Raw genomic sequence first — 17,965 nt, 5'->3', positions numbered from 1 at the left:
TGAATCAAATGCACTGGGGAAAATGGCGAATGTATTCAGACATTGAAATTGACTGTATCGTCTGGCTATCTCTCCCCCTCTCTCTCTCTCTCTCTCACTCACTCTTTCGCTCTCTATCTGTCTCTATTCCGAATCATTGCACCCGTCGCCAAGTGGCCGGGACAATTGTTAGACACTTTGATTTTTCCTTTGGCATCTCACAATAGTCCAGAAAGTTTCCTCTTCCCAGTTGCTTTTTATCTGAACGCTGTGCATTTGACTGCAAAGGCAAAAAGGCAAAAAGCATTTGCAAGTCTTCCACCCCCCGTCAGCTCCCCTCTAGCAGCCAGAGTATGCAAAGTGTGCAGCGTGTTGTCGAGTCGACGCTTGACAATCCCAGACAGTTGCATAATCTGTACTGCCATTTATGCAAAGTGCTTCCGAAAAAAATAAGTCCACCAGGAAATAAGGAATGGGCAAATATCTAGGGATGTCTACGGATAATGTTAAGAGGTGTCCACAATTGTTAAGCATTTTTTTTCTCTCTCTCTCTTCCTCTATTTCCCTCTCTTTCTCTGTTGCTATACAGCACAAAAGAGAAATCGAACTTTTATTGAATAACTTGAAAGTTCTTTATACTTTTATTATATTCACCGCAGTATTCAGAATTTTTACAACTCCTTTCTACTGCTTGCCGAATGGCCAATAAATGGTCAACAAAATTGGTAATTTGTTTATCTTTTGCTGCTACAATTGTACTTAAGTTTTACTTATTTTCCTATTTATTGAACTTCAATCACGATTTAACAGCGGACACAAATTGCATCAGCAAACTGCATCTTTTATTTTTGACAAGCGAAGTTTCAAACAACATACTGGTAAAATATAATGCATATTCTATTCTATAAATCACAATACCTAACTCACTACCCATCATTTAATACAATATCGATATATTAAATATATGTAGACGTTTTGGAGTATATTTTTGGTATATTTGTAGAATATGTTTTTATTAAAGATGAGTAGCTAATATTGAAAAGATTCCTTCCTTACGTTATTTGAGTTTTTGCCTCTGTACTTTTTATTATAATAAAAATTCGAATTCATATTATTTGAAATACACAGATTATTCATAAGTTACTTATTTATTATTATTACAAAATATTTTGCATTTATATTTAGAACAAGATTATAAAATCCTCAGCATTTAGTTTAATGTAGTTAATAAAATGTATAAATTGATTATCTGTTGTTAAGATTGTATTGGTTTATAAATTCAGTTATAATGTTCCCCAGAAGTAACTGCCATTATTCAACATACCATGAAGATTTTTATTCTAATTCCATCGATAGTGTTGCGCCTCAGCATATCGCCGATTTAGAGCATTTTTGCGCTCAGCATTGCCGGCAGCTCCTTTCAGCAATTCACCATGTTGCCAATTGCGAAGGACAGCCGAGTCCTGAAGCTGATCATCCCTATCAAGAGCCTGCTGTTGCCACCACTTCAACCCGATGGCTGGCGTCTGCACAGGAATCACGGAAATAACCTGAGGCTGACGACTTGGCCAGAGGCCCAGTTTAGCCAAACGCTTCTGCTCATCGATATCCGTATCCTCGGGAAGTCCCATGCGAAGCTGTTGGATGCTTCCATTGCTGCCATGCGAACGCTTTAGGGGAATCGGATGAAAGGGGTCTTCGCCATAGAGCTGACGATATTTGGCGCTTCTAACCAGTTTTATGATTTGGAACATGGCAATGCAAGTAACGCAGTTATAACCAGCAAAAACTACAACACAAATTATGGAGTAACTGTTTATAATAGTTAAATTATTTATTTCATTACTTACGACAATAGAAGCTGCCAACCAGAGTGAGCACAATCAGCAGTCCCAAATTGATCTGCTTCTTGAGCATAATCATTAGCACAATGTGTCCAATAGTGATTCCCAGAAAGTAGATGAACTCAAATAAAGCCAAAGGAATAACCATCCATTTATGCAGCTTTTAATTATAAGAATATGCATAGATAATGGCATTTGGTTTTATATATTTAAGTTAACAGTAAATACGCAAGTAAATATGTCAAGAATTTTAAATAAAACTTGTTACAATTTAGTTATTTAGTTGATTAGCTAAACGCCAATAAAAACAAGTAAAAAAGCTACAGTTGTCGACTGTGAGATGCCTTCTATTCATCTTCCATAAAAGCAAATTATTGTCATATTATTCTTAAAATATACCAAACAATATTCTAAAATATACTATAGACAACAAATAAAAACTTTATTTTTCATTAAAATTAATTAATTTAAAGCAGCGTAATGTAAAATGCAAAGTTTGTAGTCACATTACAATAATAAAGAAAATGCCACAAAGGAATATTTAATCAATCATTTCTATGGTATCTAATGACAAAAAATGGTATTATTACAACAACATACCAATAAAAATAACTATGAATTGACTCTGTTAAACGGACTAATCTAGAATATCTTACCTACCTTATGTCTACGATTCTTGAAGCGTTGCAGGCTTCAGAATATAATTCTAGTGAAGGGACTATAAATGTCGTCTTATTAAGAACAACAAATATGTTTAGATTGTAAAATGTATTAAAAATAGGCTATAATGCTATAAATATAATATATAAAAAATTTAAGTTAATAGGTATAAAACGTATTAACAGTAATAGATAATAGTTGCTAAGCTTAAAGTATTGCCCACTCTTAAACACCATTATAAGTTTATTATATATATAAGCAGAATAATTACTGAAGGGATGAGTTGTATTATACATACATATATAAAAAGTAGATAAAAATTGCTAAGCAATTGCTGCAAACTTTTCAACATAATTATAAAGAACTCTGTCGAGTATCACAATATATAGTGCAATAACAGTAGGGAAGGCCATAAAAAAACTTTATAAAAATATGTGGTAATCGGAATGTGAAGTATTATACAGACAGCAGACTATTACAGCTAAGCTTAAAGAACAAACCCTTATAGCACCGTAGATACCCAAAAGAGCTGTGGCTATGTGGGCGTAGCACATGCACTGCAAGAAAACTAAAACATTGTCGGGTGCTGGAAGAGACAGTAAGTCGAATCATCAGTTCTGTGTGAAGGAGTGTGCTATGAATATACTCACAATGATGAACCCAATGAATAGCTTTTCGCACCGAATTGCTGTTCTTGTACTGTGAGTCATTCTCCAACAAATCGATGAGGCCGTCGAATATATTCACTCCATGTATAAAGAATATAACGCTCAATGTAATATTCATGATCTATGAAATGCAATAGTAATAAATAAGTACATGTATATATAGGAAATTTCCGATAGATATATTCGGGAGTACGCACAATGCTTAACGCGGCGACCAACATAACGCCCAAGCGAACTGAACAATAGCACAAATAACTTTCCATAAACAACATATTTAATGCTCGATTATTTTAATCGCCTGGCATAACTCAAAAGAATAAACTATCTGGTTCGGCAGGACCCACGACGACAACTAAACTCAGTCGAATGTCAAACACGACAACAACAAACGATTGTCGCACACACGGTCGAAAGGGGGGAAAAGTGATGAAGGGCGGCTAAATGACAAAAACTTGTTTCAATGATATCTCCATCTGCGTTTCATACTCTGCTCTGATTTTCGTCATATGTTGTCATAATGCAACGTAAATGGCCAACATTATTCATTCGCCAGCTGAATGTCATGGAGCTCGCAACGCCAACAAAGTCCTGCGGTCTGCCAGGATTCTTCAGTTAAACGGTGAACATGGTTCTGATGGAATCCTATTTCTTTTGTGCTTCGGTTCGACTTGGCGTTCTTGTTATCAGTGCATTTGCTTTGGTTGGATGATTGAAATAATTTAAGATATTTAAAAAAATTCATTAAAAAATTATGTGTACATTTTAATTCAACATCTGTGAAAAAATCTAAATATTTCTTACTTTGTTGTTTAATAAAGTTTTTAGAAAATTGGATTATACCAGTTAATTTTAGGCCAAACAAACTTTATTCATTTTAGTTCAGTTTAGAAATTTATAGTGGCACAATTTGACAATTGCAATAAAAGTTGAAAGAAGATGCTTTGCTATGTTTACAAAAATATTATTTCTAAAATATTTCGAATTACGTTCTTATAAGTAAAACCTTCATTGTTATAAGGATAAATAATTTAGCGATGCGCTACCTATTATCTCGAATTATATGAGAAATAATATTTTACAACTAATTTTGTAAATTTTTTTTTACAGCTTAAGAGCGTGATGATCATTTATATAATATCAACAAACGGCCTGAGATTTATGCTAAATGTTATTTCATACTTTGAAATCAACGCGAGCTATAGAGCAAGTTACTATTTAGTCAGGGATACAATCTACTGGCTAGAGCAATGTAAATACATTGCTATAAAAAGAAATATATAATTGGCAAATAATATCAAATATACATATTACAGATCCTCAGGCAGTTTCTGTATTTCTTCAATTATACAGCATTGGTCACGTCATGTCCTGCGCCTTCGCAGCTTATGGCGCTTATATGGTATTTAATTTATTTAAACATTTTTTCATGGTATTCATTTTACGGCATTTCAGATCAAACAGCGATTTGTTATACCTCTAGCTGTATTTGAATTTATTTATATTGTGGAAACTGTTACGCTTTTTACATTGTTTCTAAGAATCCTTCGGCATTTTCTAAGCATAACTCACTTGACTCTGTTAACAATCTCAGCTACTTTTTATTGTAGTAAGTAACATGTTATTTAAATTACTAAAAGTATTTAACACTACAACTTTTTTTGCAGTGCTGGTCGCATATGATTTTTTGGCCATCGTCGCCTTTGAGCAAATTGTTAGACTGGTGAAGAGCAAGCGATATCAGGAAATTTACGGCACAGATCCTTTAAATCCCATAATAACACCTAAGCAAAAGATATTTATCAGCACAGAAGAACAAAATTTGGACCATCCCATAATTGTCTATGTGATGCCATTCAAATGGTGGCAAATGGAGGCTTTGGATCGTAAAAGCTTTAAGGAAACTCCACAAGCAGATGACTGCCATAAATATTTTCAAAGTCAAGAGCTTGTGCCTGAGATAATGCTTCATAACGCGACAAACATAAGAAAGAGCCAGAAGTATAAATATTAATGTCGATATTGAAGCAATATAGAGTTTTAGCTTATAAAAGAGTCAAATTAATGCGCTGTACTCAATGCACAATTCAAATAAATGTCAATATATACGAAATGTACAAGTAATAAATAAGTTCATAGCATTAATTTTTTAGTATGTACGGCGCCATCTAGCGTTCACTAGATTCACTAATATGAAAAGCACTGCTTTGGCAAGGCTTTCGCAGTTAGTGGCGTCATCTAGCGTTTACTAGGTGCACTAATGCGCGAAAGCTACGCGCCTAAACTTATTTTAGAAGAGTTTTCGCAATTTACAAGCAACGGTTTGAACCCCAAAACATTTGGCCGATTTTGAATTTCAAACATCGGAATCAGCGCATGTCTATGCAAACAACATAGAACATCAGTATCTAGAGCTATGATTTCAAGGGAATCGAATTGCGATGACACCTTCATATATTTTCTATCGACAATAAGCTATAATTTATTAGTGCTGTTATTGGCTGTAGATATTTCACATAGATATTTTTATAAGCCAAAAATGGGTGCATTGCGGATTCTAGGTCAAATATTACCCATAAGATGTCGTTCACTGATTTCAATGATCGAAATTTGAAATTAACAAATCTTCTAGGGCTCAAATCGCTACTATAAGCTCCTAATAATGCTCTTCTTGGTAAATTTATAAGCCAAAGAAAATAACTGTCAATTATAGTAGGCTTAAATACAAACTTGTTTATTGCAATATATGTACACAACATTACTTAGTAATGTCGCCATTTTTAGGCAAAATTGCATTAGTTTTATGTGCAGTGTCATTCATTGGTTCACTTTTGCTCATACTGTATAACATTCACTTACTGAAGGAGGATTGGGAGTGGCAAAACGATGACGCTGAACCACATGGAATAGTGCGACAACATGGTGATTATTGGGTCTGGCATGATTATATTCGGAGACATGATAATGTGAAGGACAATGAGAGCATCACACTCACCACTCACGGCACCTTCATGGATCTGGGCTTGTTGCCCACTCAGTTGGAGAGGTAAAAGTAACTACTTCTATGTTATATTTCAAGAAAAAAATACTTCAATTTACCTTAAAGGTGGCAAGCGCCTATCAGCCTTTCAATCTTTGCCAGTGGGTCAGACTTTGTCATGACTATTCGTTCTCTAAGACATCTTATTGGCTGTCAGAAGCAAGGCAATCTTATTCATCACTTTGTTAGCATTCATCTGGTCTTTCACAGTCAGCATATACCAAAGAACATGGCTCGGTTCAAAATATCACCTTATGTATGTGCGAAACATGCGCCTTTTGAAAAGATGCGTCAGGATTTGACATATTGGCATAAGACTGGATTGATCTATCCAGTTAATCTGATGCGAAATGTGGCTCGTTATAATTGCGAGACTTATTATATAATGGCGCTGGACTTGCAACTGTTGCCACCTCCAAACTTTGTAAAAAGTTTTCTGAGATTTGTACGAAGCACAACTGAAGTACAAGATCCATTTAGAAGGTATTCATTTTAGTTTAATATACATTAGTTTTCACATTAAATATTCCTTTTTATTAGCGTATATTGCTTGCCGACATTTCCCCACAAACCTCATGCTCCCGTAGCTCAATCCAAAGTTCAATTAATGGAGATTCTACAGGAATATAACATCAGCAGTCCCATCTATAATAACATTGAAATGCAAAACCAATGGCTGGCTTCTAAAAACTCTTTAAATGTATTTACTATATTTCATAGTTCAACCAAAATGAACATGTGTATTGGTTATGTGAGCATTAACGAATTGGAACCGCTCTACGACGAGCGATGCGACGTGGAATTTATATATGATGGAGGTTTCAATTTAAAGGTTTGTAAATATAATAAAAATGTAACTAAAATAATGTAACTTCTTCAGGGCAAAGTACTCATGGATCTGAAATATACTTTCCTTATATTGAATGAAGCTTTTTTGATTCGCCATGCTTTGGACAGTTGGAGGTCCATAAAACTAGCAAAGTTTACTCGAAAGAGTACTTTAAAAATGTCGCTAAACTGGCATAAATTCTATAATAATTTTGTGAACTTGGAACCTCAAGGCAATTTATAAAAATAAATTCGTAAATCTGAAAAAGTCATGCCGAAATATTTACTTTATATTGTGATTGACTTTACATCATTTCTGCAATAATTTATAGTTTCAGCCTCAGGTTCGAGCGCATTTTTTATATACATTGGCTGCATCAAATAATCGTGCCCTTTAACAATAACAAAAATTATTTATATACACCATATTTGATAAGATACTAACAAAGGTATAAAGTTTAATTTCATAGCTATACTTTCTTTGAGAAATTCTAAAATTATTTAATTCTTTACATTTAGATTTTCACGCGCTTACATTACGATAATCACTTTGTCTGTGCTGTAAGAAAAGTACCCTATAAAATAAAAAAATTATAATTATAAAGTTTATGCAAAATAAAGCAGAACGAGAAATTAAACCGAAATCTGGAAAGCAATAATTGCAGACTAACATTCTGAAGGCGCATCATATTGCAGAGTTTCTTGGAAGAATCCAAAAAAAACCTCTTGGTGCAATATGGCATCCCTTATGAAAACCCGAGCTTCGCCTTTAAAGGACTAGGATTTCTTCAATATGGTACAAAAAGTGGTTGTCACAGATCGCAAGAAGAGTTGTAGTTTAACTATAATAAACCCGATACAAATTTACTTTTTTTCATGCATTTTGGCATGTAAAGCGAAAAAAATGTTTGTTTATGAATTAATTATTTGTATTATTTATTAATTACATATCTAAATTTGTGAACTGGTTTCTGGCAGGCCGCACTTGTGACTTTCCTTGTTTTTGTTTATATTTTATTTGAAACCAATATTTAATTTTAATTCAGATGGCAAATAATCGAATCGTCAGTCACAGTTGTAACGCATATGTTGGAACTGGAGGCGTCGCAAAACCGACCGTCGGGACAAGTTCCATTCGTAGTCGAAGGCGTTGTTGCCCCATAGCAGAGGGAAAATGTAGTGAGAGAGGTGCAAGCAAACACATAATTGGAGTTGCACAGGCCACAACTGTCAGTATCACCACAGCTAGCTGGAGTTTCGGAGCGTTGAAAGCAAATATTCGGTTGTTGGGAGCAGACCAAGCCATCGGGGCACGTAAAAGTCTGATCAGTATTCGGCGTGGAGCTACCAAAACACAAATGAAATGATGTTTCGTTGATGCATGCCGCATCATTCAGAGGCTGACATTCGTTGCATACGCTGTTCACTAGACACAGTTGACATCCCAATGCAGCTAGTACTGCAAGCTTTAGAATCGAAATTAGTATAATAACAATAAAAATATGAAGAATACTTACCACATAGAATGAGAAATTCGACATCTTCGCACAGAAACATAAAACTGAATGAAGCTAGTTTCAGCGCGATTTTATATGAAATCTTTAGCAGCCAAAATTTCACCTTGGCACACTTATCTTTAGACGATTAAATGTACTTATCTTAATCCCGAAATTAGTTCTTGGAAAAGTAACAAATAGAAACGTTTTAATGAAGAGTGCTCGACTGAATGATACTATAATACAAATTTTAATTCATATTATTAATGATAATTCTGAGAGCCTTAACTTATTAATCTTCTAAACGCCTTGGCATAATTTTAAAGTAATTGTCTTTATTGTATTTCCCAAGTTATTTATTTGAAAAATAAAGAGAATTAGAAATAATAGTTAGTCGACAACATTTAATCAATCACAAAGCAAATAATGACAGACAAAGTAAAATTTCCGTTCTTAGTTAGAATTGAGCACTTTCGACAGGAATATTACCACTTAATTATTATACTGTTATTTTTGGGTACTTAATAAACAATTTGATAAGATATGTCACAAAAAGCGAATTATTTCAGTTTATGATCGCAAGAAGTATGACATTGAAAATTAATAGCCCACTTGATCTGAGTAATACGTAGAGAAACGTGGAGTTTGGTTTCTTAGTTTCTGAAATCCATGAAAGCACTTGACGGACATTTTCTTATAGGCATCATTGGCAAACCTTCTGGGAACATTTGAAATTTAATTAGTTTTAATTAAATTAAACCTCAATAATGCAGGACGAGCGACGAATTCAAATCGCGTTATTTTTTCGGCCTTGTCTTTGGATCTCAGTATCTGAAGGATTCTCATTAAGCTCCCACTTCATTGATAAGAAAAAAATTGAAACTGCTTTTGTCAGGATCATTTTGTATTTGTATTCCAGTAATAATACAATTATTTTTAAAAAATATATTTTCTATTTTATTATTACATTTTTCCTAACAAAATTATAACCATGAATGATTTAAAAGTAATGGTTCAATTACAGTGAAAATAGTTGGAAATAGGTTATTAAGTAATACAAATATAATTATTGTTAAAATTCGTTAAAATATATCTGAACATTGCACTACGACTCAGCTGAAGCATTTAAAATAAAATACACATTGTGTCTAGATCTAAAAGTTTTTCTAAACCTTTAATTACTAATAATTTGTAATTACTTTCTAAAAAAGGTACAAAATTAAATAAATTATTTATACTGGGTAGACCTACAAATTCGGAATAATACTTGAATGCAGAGCAAACATTATTGATCTTTCGACTTTTTAATAATTTACTTTCAATCATGTGAAACATTTCTTATTTTTGCCATAGAGCACTCGATACTCGGGTTGAATCTTGGACTTGATGAACTTGGTCATCTCTTTGGCGTAAATTGCGCGTGTAGAGTTCCCACTTGGGATCTTGATGCCAGGACTATGAACTAAGAAGGCAGGATGAAGCACATGATATTCATAGCCCAGCAAGCACATGGCGTAGCCCTGTAAATTTAAAAGAATTAGTAAGGCTAACTAAAGGATATTTCGATAACCCACCTGAATGCGCTTATTCGACTGTCCTTCCCAGGTGACTCGCTCATCGAAGAATGGCTCACGATTGTCGCTGACATAAAAGGGTTCCCAGTACTTAAAGGTGTCCTGTCTCAATGTCTTGCTAAACAATTTAAGTTGATCTGATGAGTTGAACTTTTGGTTTAGCCAGTTCTGATAGCCGGGAACCTTGTGACAATTCTGACACAAGTGGGCATGAAAGAGTTGAGCCTTCTTCTTGTGAAACAACTGCATGAGTTCGTTCTTGTCGTTGGGCACCATCACATCCTCATGGATCTCAAAGACTGGCAGCGGATAAACCCTCGGAGGCAGCTTAGGATTCAGTTGCAGCACACTATTGTTGTGATAGACCATATTGAGAAATTGATCCACAAATCCCAGACTTGGATACAGCTCAATGTCGCAGGCGAATATGAAGTGAGTGTTGGCCGCCTGTCTGGCTATATTTCGTCCCACATTGATCGGATACGTCATATTCGCCTGCACTTTGTACATCTGGTTCCGATTCTGGTAATAAGGTGGCATCAATAGATCTCCGTCCTCTGCCACGCAATTGTAGGGCCAGTTTAGTGTTTCGCTCTCATCGTAGGGCACATACTCAGGCATATGGGCATGGGCAAAGAAGACGTGGAAGCTCACGTAGTCGCTGATCAATTGACTGCCCGGCAAACAGTTTCTCACATACTGTATGGCGTCCAGCGTAGAGTTCAGATCATAGCCCGGAGAGTGTATGGCAAAGCTGATGGGTCCCAGCCAGCTGAAAGTTGAAATAAATATTCGGGGTTATTTTAAAGTTAGTATTTAAAAAAGAAGTAAGATATAATATAAATGTGCATTGATGTTAAGTTTTGAAACAAATTAAAGTATGCCAGTTCACTGAGCTGGATTGATGTTCAATTTATGAAAGCGTTTTATAATAATACTGTTTCTCTTTCGGAGTAGTTCTAATTAGAATAATTTGCATGGACATTCTTTATTATATAAAAAACGAATTACCTAAAGTAAATAAAAACAAGTTCATTGTTTCTGGAGAACCAAAATCGTATACAGATTTACTTGTATATACATACATACATTTCCGTTTCGTTTATTCACTAACAAACACAACAAAACCTTTATGTGAATATGTAAATATGACGAATCTTTAAAAATGTAAAACATTTTTACTGAGCACTCTGAAATTCCTCTTTAAATTAACGCTGAATAGTTCTTTGCAATCTATATTACCCGTTTTGGTCTGTTGGAATGTTGGTTAATTAGCGACACAAGAAAGGCAACTACAATTAGCAAAAATACACGACACTCCAATTTCAATATTGCCAAGAATATTGAAAGAGAAATTTCTGCCTTATCAGAACTAAATAAACATCTTTCGCAAAAATATTGGTTCGCTTAGACCTGTTTACAAATATTTACTTTATTTATATAAAATTTAAAATTGTCTTATAATTTTGGAGATATTATTATTATTTTATTATTTTGTTGAGTCAGTAATTTTTTATGGTAATTGTATAATTTCTTTATACCATTTCATTTTGTATACTTTTGTTTCTGACTGTTAATTTATCAACTATAGCTAGCTAAATGCTATCAACAACTCTTGGAATTGCAAGCCATTTACTTTTTTATTACTTCCATTTATGATCCTATGTTATCGTATCCGTCATAGATGAGCTATATAATTCCCCTAACGCGTTGCAAAAAAATCATTTTTAAATGTCTAGCTCTCTAGCCATTTTAGGACCCTTCTATTTCTGAATAATAATATAAACTTTACTTAATTATTTTAATATTTAAATCGTGAAAGAGAATTAATTTTTACTGGACTCAAAATGGAATTTTTTATAACAGAAATCTGTTTAAAAACTTATTTTGTTGTTTGGAATATTTCAGATAGATAAAGTTCATTGCTATTAATGAAAAAACGTTCCTCCAACAATCAAACACCTAATAAATTTAAATTTAATAAGGACCAATGGTAGTTATTGAGACTATTCAATATATTAATTGGAACTTACCGTTGTGCCACCGTCTCGAGATTGTCGAAGAACGTGAAGTCTCCGTTTGTGGTATAAGTAATGGACTCTGCGCAACCCATGCGTTGACTTTCTCTGCCAATGACCAAGTTCTTGATTACCCAGTAATCGCCATGTTGAACTTTCTCAAGTTTCAATTGGCGATCGCGGCACTTGAGAAGCTTTTTCAGTTCTAAAGTTCGTTGGGTGACTAATCTGGGCGATTCTGTGGTCATCTTATGTTCGAGTGGAATATCTTTGTAGGTTTCTTCCACTAGCTCCAAGGATTCCAGTTCGATCTTCTCGTTGCGGTGTGGCTGTTGAGTGACTGCCAATTGATGCACTTGCTCCACATTTGAGAGCAGCAGGAAAGCGGCTATAGTCATCAGCAAAAGTAGCAAAAATACGCGCAAGTTACGAATATTGAACTTTGCAGCCATTGCAGTTAATTCTATTCGATCCGAGCGTCAAACTGCCAATGGAACTCTGAGTTTTGACCAACAAAAAAGTCAATATAAATGTTCTCAGTTCTCAGCTGTTATGACACTATTAACATAATGTTGCTCTCGATGATAAGTTCGAATGAAAATGCTATCCAATTGCACGAGTAAAACTATCCTAATTACGTGTTGACCATTGTCACAATTTCGTTATGAGGTCAATTTGTCGTCATGGGTCCATCGGTCAACAAAACTTTTCACATTAAATTTTTGGCAATACTAAAGTGCGTAGTGTTTAGATTAAAATCAGATTGTTTTGTGTGATTAGATTACTTTTAAATACAGAGAATTTTCAATGAAAAATGTATGAGAAATTTAAGTCAAATTCATTCGTTATAATTGCTCAAATTATTTCCGATTGCAGCACTTGGAAGATAACAAAAAAACACTTTCCAATTCTTGGTATTTACTTCAAATTTCACTATCAATTGCCTCGCAATTCTTGACATTCACTTCTCATAACTACTTGTATACTTCATTTTTACGCAATCCAGACAATTTTCTTAATTATCTTATCGACAGATGCTTTGTTTATTGCGCCTATTGTTTAGTCCACAAATACTCGAAAATTCCGTTCGACAACCTAACCGTAGTCGACAAATGATGGTGACCAACTGAAGAGCTCGAAACAAAACACTCCACGCCAAAGAGAACGCAGAAATTCCCTTTTTTTGGTGATAAGCTGTCAGCGAGAGATGGTGATATGAGAACTTGGGATAGTCCATGCGTCGATCCACACAGTGGCTATAAAATAAAACTCCCTTGATAAGCTCAGAGAATCAGATAAGCTTCCTTTTGTTTGATTGCGACAATGCCGTAAATCATGAAATAAACTAAGATATTATTATTATTTCGGGCGAATAATGATTATGTTATTTTTCTCTTTATATATTTAATATTTGCATATAATTTGGAAAGTTTTTTGGTTAACTGATAAGGTTCGATATCCAATCCAAACGATCTTGACCAACATATTTTTAATCAACAACGATTATTTTATTTCCTATCTTACATTTATTTGTTGTGAAGTTATCAACTTAAAAGCACTTATCTAGGGAAACCCAATAAATTCGATGACGTGCGTTGTGTCCAGAGATTATCCACTGACGAAAATGTTTATAAGTCCGTTAATTTTAATATTTTAAATTTTTATTTTGATCCATTGTTAAAACTGAACTTCAGCATCACGTCTGAGCTTCCTGTTGAGCTGATAAATTCCAAAAAATTGCCTTATCATATTACCACTCATATTTTTGTATACCATGTGAACACATAAACGAAGCATAATTTTATATATTATCATCAGCATTCAGCGTGTCAGACAAACCAACCATAAATTAACATAAGCCCCGAAAATGTCGATAAAATATTGTTACTTATTACAGAAAATAGAAAAAGAAAAATAGAAAAGTTTGGCGAACTATTTCATACCCAACAACGATGCTTATATATTTCCAAGTTAGGATCATAAGTTTAACTTTATTTATATTTTGTTTCTGGGGTTTTTTTAATGTAAATTTTTAATTTATTTTGGTATTATAGATATTACTTTTTTGTTGAGTATAATTAGTATTTCTCTAAATAATGCCAGTCTGTGCTCGTTCCAATAATTGAGTAAGTCCCACGGGTTGCCAGTTTGTAAAGCTGCTGTCGCTTAGCATGCAGACGTTACGATCAATATAGCAGAAGAGTTTGCCCACGCGATAGATCTGGAATGAAGAAAAAAACATCGTTTATTAAAGACCAGACTTAAAGAACCCATCCGCGATGCGTTTAAAAATGGAGAACCATGCAAATGGGTGATAATGTATAATATTAAGTTCAAGTTCAAAATGACAAATGTTGACTTTGACAAAGCATCATTAAGTAATTGAATATAACTTGTTGGGTCTTTTACGCGAGTTATTTAAAGACACTAGAAATTAAATGAAAGATAATATTAATGAATCGTATAGGTTGATTTGAGTTCTATACAGCTCGCTACAAATAAGTAAACAAGTATGGCTCAAAATAAATATAATATCGAATTGTTTTATAATATGCAGAGTAAATAGTCTACATAAAGTTCCCTACATAAAGACTTTGACCAATTCTATTAACTGTTGCACAGTGAATAAGTGCATAAAATACATGTATATACATATATTTGTTTGAAGAAATAATGATAATATGGTACTATTCATTTTGAAAATTTACAAATCTAGTTACTGTTCGAATTTTAATTTTAAGAACTTTTATAATATAATTTTAAAGAAAATATTAAAAATATGTTAGTTATGATATAGATATTTGTATCAAAAAGATTGCTGTGAAATAAATATTGCCAACTAGTTAATACAAACTAATTTCGAAAATATTTAGCAACTCTATAGTTTTAATTTGGAGGTAAGTTTGTTAACCAACAATTCATACCCTAATATAAAGTGAGATAAACTATAACTCCAAATTCTACAATTATCACAGCGATTTGCAAAGTAGTTGCTATAGGCAATAATAAGATTTATGTCTTTACGGAGACTCACCTGTTTGCCAAGTTCTCTTCTACCCGGAAGCGGGGCAAAGATGATGCCCATCTCGGCGCATTTCTGCGAGACGAGCTCCTTGAACTCCAGCTGCGCAGGCTGCACCACATCCACCAGCATAACAGGAGTAAGCAGCACAGGTGCAGGAGCAGGTGGCATGGGAGGCGGAGGAGCCGAAGTGGTCTGAAGCACCGCATCCGTGGCACGATGCAGCATCTCGAGGGCGCGACGCAAGTGCTCCTTGATACAAGGCTCTCGTAAGATGTCCTCGCTGAACATGTTTTTCCAGCCCGCATACCAACGCGAGATCTCAGCATAGTCGGGTGATTGATTGAGCCACATGACCAACACCTGCATCCAGCGTGGAAAGAAATGCTTGTCCAGCAACTGCGCCATGTGTGGAGCTGGAATGAGTTCATGCCACTCCCAGACCTGATGCCACAGCTCCAAGTTCTGCTGTAGCGGATTGATGACAAACTCTGCCAGCACCGCCTGCAACTTGGGTATGATGTGGCGCAGCAGAAACTGCAGCAGCTGTTCATCGGGAGCAAAGGCTTCTCGCCAAGGCGTGAGCATGGCGCGTGCCGAGCGATCCTGCGGTGACCAGGCCTGCAAGGCGACGCCCAACTTGCTGCGTATCTGCGGATAAATCGACTCGGCCAACTTGCTGCCCAGGATGCCATGCCAGGGTAGAATCCAGCTGTGTATGGGCACCGTATCGGTCAGAGGATCCCATTCCTGCACGCCGAGTGTTAGACGCGGCAATACTAGCTGCTCCAGCACCGAGTCCAGCACCCAGGTGGGCAACAGTGGTGCCCAAGCATCGAGCAGCGCGGCCATCGGTGCATGCTCCTTGGGCTGCCAGCTGGCGGCGCATGAGCGAAACGAGGGCATTACTCCTGCCCAGATGAGCGAAGAGTACGGATCGAAGACATTACGTGATAGCTCCTCGCTCTCGCCACGCTGCAGAATGCCGCGCCAACGCTTGATCAGCTGCAGCGGCTGCGTGGGCTGCTCCAACGGTTGCCAATCGCTCAGCTCCCGTTTCAGTAACGGCGCAATGACTCCCGCTGCCAGATCCGCCATGCCAAACTCCTTGTACTCTGCCGCATAATCCTGCTGCAGCTCCAGGAACAGCTGCTCCGCCTGCACCAAGCTCAACTCGGGATTCTCACTAAGTTGATCGAGTCGCGCCAACGCTTCCTGCAATGTTGTCATGTGATTGCGCTCCAACTGCACCAGCTCCTGCAGCTGAAACTGTTCGTGCTGCAATGCAGCCTGTCGGTCGGCGCACTCGCGCTCCGTCTTGTCTATGGCAATGATTTCCTGCTCGCATTGACTCACCAGCAGCTGAACGTTGTGCGTCAACTCGGGCATGCTAAACACCGAAGCTGGAGCGCTCTTCTGCTCGCCCTCTTGTGCCTCGTAAAGCGTCTCCTCGGGTGTGATCTTGTTCTGGGCCAAGGCGTGGTAACCGCTTAGCACACGACGCTCTGGTCCAGTCATATCAATCACGGGCACATTGCCGAGACGCTTGCTCAGCTTCTCGCCAAGCAGATGATCGGATTTCTTGCCCTTGGCTATCACTTCTTCCACGGACTTGTAGTAGTAACGCTTTCCGTGCTTCTCACGCGTCTCACCGCCGCCTTTCCTCCACTTGTTTTGCTGTTCCTTAGACTCCTTAGACTCTTTGGCTTCATCTTCGATTCTTCCTTGTTTCCCTTGACCTTGGCCGCCAATGCTGGCTGCCACCTCGGGTCCATAGGCGCCAATAGCGCCGCGTCCTTTGCGGACATGGGCTTGCACTGGCTGCGAAATACCCTGCAGATCCTTGCCCAATCCTTTGCCCGGCTCGTATCCCATCTGCAGCAGCAGCTTGGCGCCAATGCCGCGTGTATGCTGCTCCCAGGCACCCACATTGCGACTGCTGGGCAGGTGTGAGTTATGCCGCATTCCTGCGATTGAATTCTTCGATGAATTCCTAGCCGCTTGGCGCGACTTTTCATCCTCGTCTGTTGAGCTGTTGTTGCTGTTGTCATCACTGAGCTGGCGTCCGAATGATGGACGTACTTCCTCCCCTTCACTTTCTTCACCCTCGCCATCGTTCTCCGCCTCTTCCGACCCCTTCTCTTCCGGTTTCTTCTTTTGCTTTTTGCCGGACTGTTGAATTCCGCCAGCAACAAAACTTACGGGTGCCGTGTAATCTTTTGACTTGCCAGTTGAGCCGCCTCCGAGGCCGCGTCGTCCTCGTCGTCCACCTGCTTCCCCCTCGCTTTCATTGTCACTGTCATCCGCCCAAATACCTACAAAATTCGGTAATTTAATTTGTTTATAATTTGCAGTACAATTGATCTTACCATAGATTTGCTGATGCTTCGTGGTGCGTCGGCGAGGTCGATTTATGTTGAACTCATTGTCCAGATCATAGTCAGTGATTTCGAAACGTTCGTATTCATTATCCGACATTTTTAACAGTCATAAAAATAAATTAAAACACAACTTTTGTAAGTAAACAAAACGTTTGGGAACGTTTTACGGAAGTGTTGTAAAACAAACCAAAAAGTTATGTTAACAGTAACTGCTGCTTAACAGCGGTATTTCAAACTGCAGAAGTACTTTGGCCAATTTATTTACTTCACAAAAGGTAAGTAAAATAATTTAATCAATTTAATAAAAATAAAATGAAAAAAACTTTAAAACTGTTACTCAAGTTACCTAAAATATATACTGTGTGAGTACCCTTTATAGCTGCTTACAGTGCCAATCTGAGTTTAACAGAACAGCTGCTGCTGACTGCTAAGGATTTTCTTTGATATTGCACAAACAG

At 36.7% G+C, this 17,965-nt stretch overlaps 6 protein-coding genes across 8 annotated transcripts; 2 read left to right on the top strand and 4 right to left on the bottom strand.

The window, feature by feature from the left end:
* Window positions 1–1,149: 1,149 nt before the first annotated feature.
* On the bottom strand, window positions 1,150–4,044 carry LOC132798863 (uncharacterized). 3 transcript variants are annotated; one of them, XM_060810858.1, is made up of 7 exons: window positions 3,953–4,044; window positions 3,349–3,846; window positions 3,134–3,272; window positions 2,984–3,069; window positions 1,830–1,983; window positions 1,304–1,768; window positions 1,150–1,228 (listed from the first exon to the last, which is right to left on the bottom strand). In XM_060810858.1, exons 2-6 carry the CDS (start codon window positions 3,421–3,423, stop codon window positions 1,320–1,322), a joined length of 903 nt encoding a protein of 300 aa, XP_060666841.1. In that variant the 5' UTR covers window positions 3,424–3,846; window positions 3,953–4,044; the 3' UTR covers window positions 1,150–1,228; window positions 1,304–1,319. The 3 variants fall into 3 exon arrangements, with proteins under 3 accessions (XP_060666841.1, XP_060666840.1, XP_060666842.1); XM_060810857.1 differs by lacking the exon at window positions 1,150–1,228 and having other exon boundaries at window positions 1,251–1,768; XM_060810859.1 differs by lacking the exons at window positions 1,150–1,228; window positions 2,984–3,069 and having other exon boundaries at window positions 1,252–1,768.
* Window positions 4,045–4,091: 47 nt separating this feature from the next.
* On the top strand, window positions 4,092–5,180 carry LOC132798864 (uncharacterized). Its single transcript, XM_060810860.1, has 5 exons — window positions 4,092–4,147; window positions 4,259–4,400; window positions 4,465–4,550; window positions 4,604–4,757; window positions 4,816–5,180. Exons 2-5 carry the CDS (start codon window positions 4,271–4,273, stop codon window positions 5,160–5,162), a joined length of 717 nt encoding a protein of 238 aa, XP_060666843.1. The 5' UTR covers window positions 4,092–4,147; window positions 4,259–4,270; the 3' UTR covers window positions 5,163–5,180.
* A 695-nt stretch (window positions 5,181–5,875) lies between these two features.
* LOC132798783 (beta-1,4-glucuronyltransferase 1-like) lies at window positions 5,876–7,288 on the top strand. The gene is made up of 4 exons (XM_060810758.1): window positions 5,876–6,194; window positions 6,255–6,671; window positions 6,729–7,020; window positions 7,069–7,288. Exons 1-4 carry the CDS (start codon window positions 5,917–5,919, stop codon window positions 7,258–7,260), a joined length of 1,179 nt encoding a protein of 392 aa, XP_060666741.1. The 5' UTR covers window positions 5,876–5,916; the 3' UTR covers window positions 7,261–7,288.
* Window positions 7,289–7,961: 673 nt separating this feature from the next.
* LOC132798784 (uncharacterized) lies at window positions 7,962–8,640 on the bottom strand. Its single transcript, XM_060810759.1, has 2 exons — window positions 8,534–8,640; window positions 7,962–8,482 (listed from the first exon to the last, which is right to left on the bottom strand). The coding sequence occupies exons 1-2, from the start codon at window positions 8,555–8,557 to the stop codon at window positions 8,054–8,056; spliced, it is 453 nt and encodes a 150-aa protein (XP_060666742.1). The 5' UTR covers window positions 8,558–8,640; the 3' UTR covers window positions 7,962–8,053.
* Window positions 8,641–9,514: 874 nt separating this feature from the next.
* Window positions 9,515–12,847, bottom strand: LOC132798611 (beta-1,4-glucuronyltransferase 1). Its single transcript, XM_060810538.1, has 3 exons — window positions 12,120–12,847; window positions 10,087–10,858; window positions 9,515–10,032 (listed from the first exon to the last, which is right to left on the bottom strand). The coding sequence occupies exons 1-3, from the start codon at window positions 12,554–12,556 to the stop codon at window positions 9,835–9,837; spliced, it is 1,407 nt and encodes a 468-aa protein (XP_060666521.1). The 5' UTR covers window positions 12,557–12,847; the 3' UTR covers window positions 9,515–9,834.
* A 1,237-nt stretch (window positions 12,848–14,084) lies between these two features.
* Window positions 14,085–17,691, bottom strand: LOC132797452 (septin-interacting protein 1). Its single transcript, XM_060809234.1, has 3 exons — window positions 17,496–17,691; window positions 15,139–17,441; window positions 14,085–14,325 (listed from the first exon to the last, which is right to left on the bottom strand). Exons 1-3 carry the CDS (start codon window positions 17,602–17,604, stop codon window positions 14,194–14,196), a joined length of 2,544 nt encoding a protein of 847 aa, XP_060665217.1. The 5' UTR covers window positions 17,605–17,691; the 3' UTR covers window positions 14,085–14,193.
* Between the last annotated feature and the right edge of the window lie 274 nt (window positions 17,692–17,965).

The sequence above is a fragment of the Drosophila nasuta genome, chromosome 2L (assembly GCF_023558535.2).
Source record: "Drosophila nasuta strain 15112-1781.00 chromosome 2L, ASM2355853v1, whole genome shotgun sequence".
Lineage (NCBI taxonomy): Eukaryota > Metazoa > Arthropoda > Insecta > Diptera > Drosophilidae > Drosophila > Drosophila nasuta.
Note: the sequence above shows the minus strand (reverse complement) of the source record. Positions and strands in the feature narration are given on the sequence as shown.

Excerpts from the sequence above, each read along its gene's own strand:
- LOC132797452 (XM_060809234.1), bottom strand. The coding sequence starts at position 17,604 with ATGTCGGATAATGAATACGAACGTTTCGAAATCACTGACTATGATCTG. Across the intron at positions 17,442-17,495 it reads GAAGCATCAGCAAATCTATG|GTATTTGGGCGGATGACAGT; the intron begins GTAAGATCAATT and ends CGAATTTTGTAG. Across the intron at positions 14,326-15,138 it reads GAAGAGAACTTGGCAAACAG|ATCTATCGCGTGGGCAAACT; the intron begins GTGAGTCTCCGT and ends TCTTCATTCCAG.
- LOC132798863 (XM_060810858.1), bottom strand. The coding sequence starts at position 3,423 with ATGTTGTTTATGGAAAGTTATTTGTGCTATTGTTCAGTTCGCTTGGGC. Across the intron at positions 3,273-3,348 it reads TGGTCGCCGCGTTAAGCATT|ATCATGAATATTACATTGAG; the intron begins GTGCGTACTCCC and ends TGCATTTCATAG. Across the intron at positions 1,769-1,829 it reads GGTTGGCAGCTTCTATTGTC|TTTTTGCTGGTTATAACTGC; the intron begins GTAAGTAATGAA and ends TTTGTGTTGTAG.
- LOC132798864 (XM_060810860.1), top strand. The coding sequence starts at position 4,271 with ATGATCATTTATATAATATCAACAAACGGCCTGAGATTTATGCTAAAT. Across the intron at positions 4,401-4,464 it reads AATCTACTGGCTAGAGCAAT|ATCCTCAGGCAGTTTCTGTA; the intron begins GTAAATACATTG and ends TACATATTACAG. Across the intron at positions 4,758-4,815 it reads CTCAGCTACTTTTTATTGTA|TGCTGGTCGCATATGATTTT; the intron begins GTAAGTAACATG and ends CTTTTTTTGCAG.
- LOC132798784 (XM_060810759.1), bottom strand. The coding sequence starts at position 8,557 with ATGTCGAATTTCTCATTCTATGTG. Across the intron at positions 8,483-8,533 it reads CGAATTTCTCATTCTATGTG|CTTGCAGTACTAGCTGCATT; the intron begins GTAAGTATTCTT and ends TCGATTCTAAAG.
- LOC132798783 (XM_060810758.1), top strand. The coding sequence starts at position 5,917 with ATGTCGCCATTTTTAGGCAAAATTGCATTAGTTTTATGTGCAGTGTCA. Across the intron at positions 6,195-6,254 it reads TTGCCCACTCAGTTGGAGAG|GTGGCAAGCGCCTATCAGCC; the intron begins GTAAAAGTAACT and ends TTTACCTTAAAG. Across the intron at positions 7,021-7,068 it reads ATGGAGGTTTCAATTTAAAG|GGCAAAGTACTCATGGATCT; the intron begins GTTTGTAAATAT and ends TAACTTCTTCAG.
- LOC132798611 (XM_060810538.1), bottom strand. The coding sequence starts at position 12,556 with ATGGCTGCAAAGTTCAATATTCGTAACTTGCGCGTATTTTTGCTACTT. Across the intron at positions 10,859-12,119 it reads CTCGAGACGGTGGCACAACG|CTGGCTGGGACCCATCAGCT; the intron begins GTAAGTTCCAAT and ends TTCAACTTTCAG. Across the intron at positions 10,033-10,086 it reads AGTCGAATAAGCGCATTCAG|GGCTACGCCATGTGCTTGCT; the intron begins GTGGGTTATCGA and ends TTAAATTTACAG.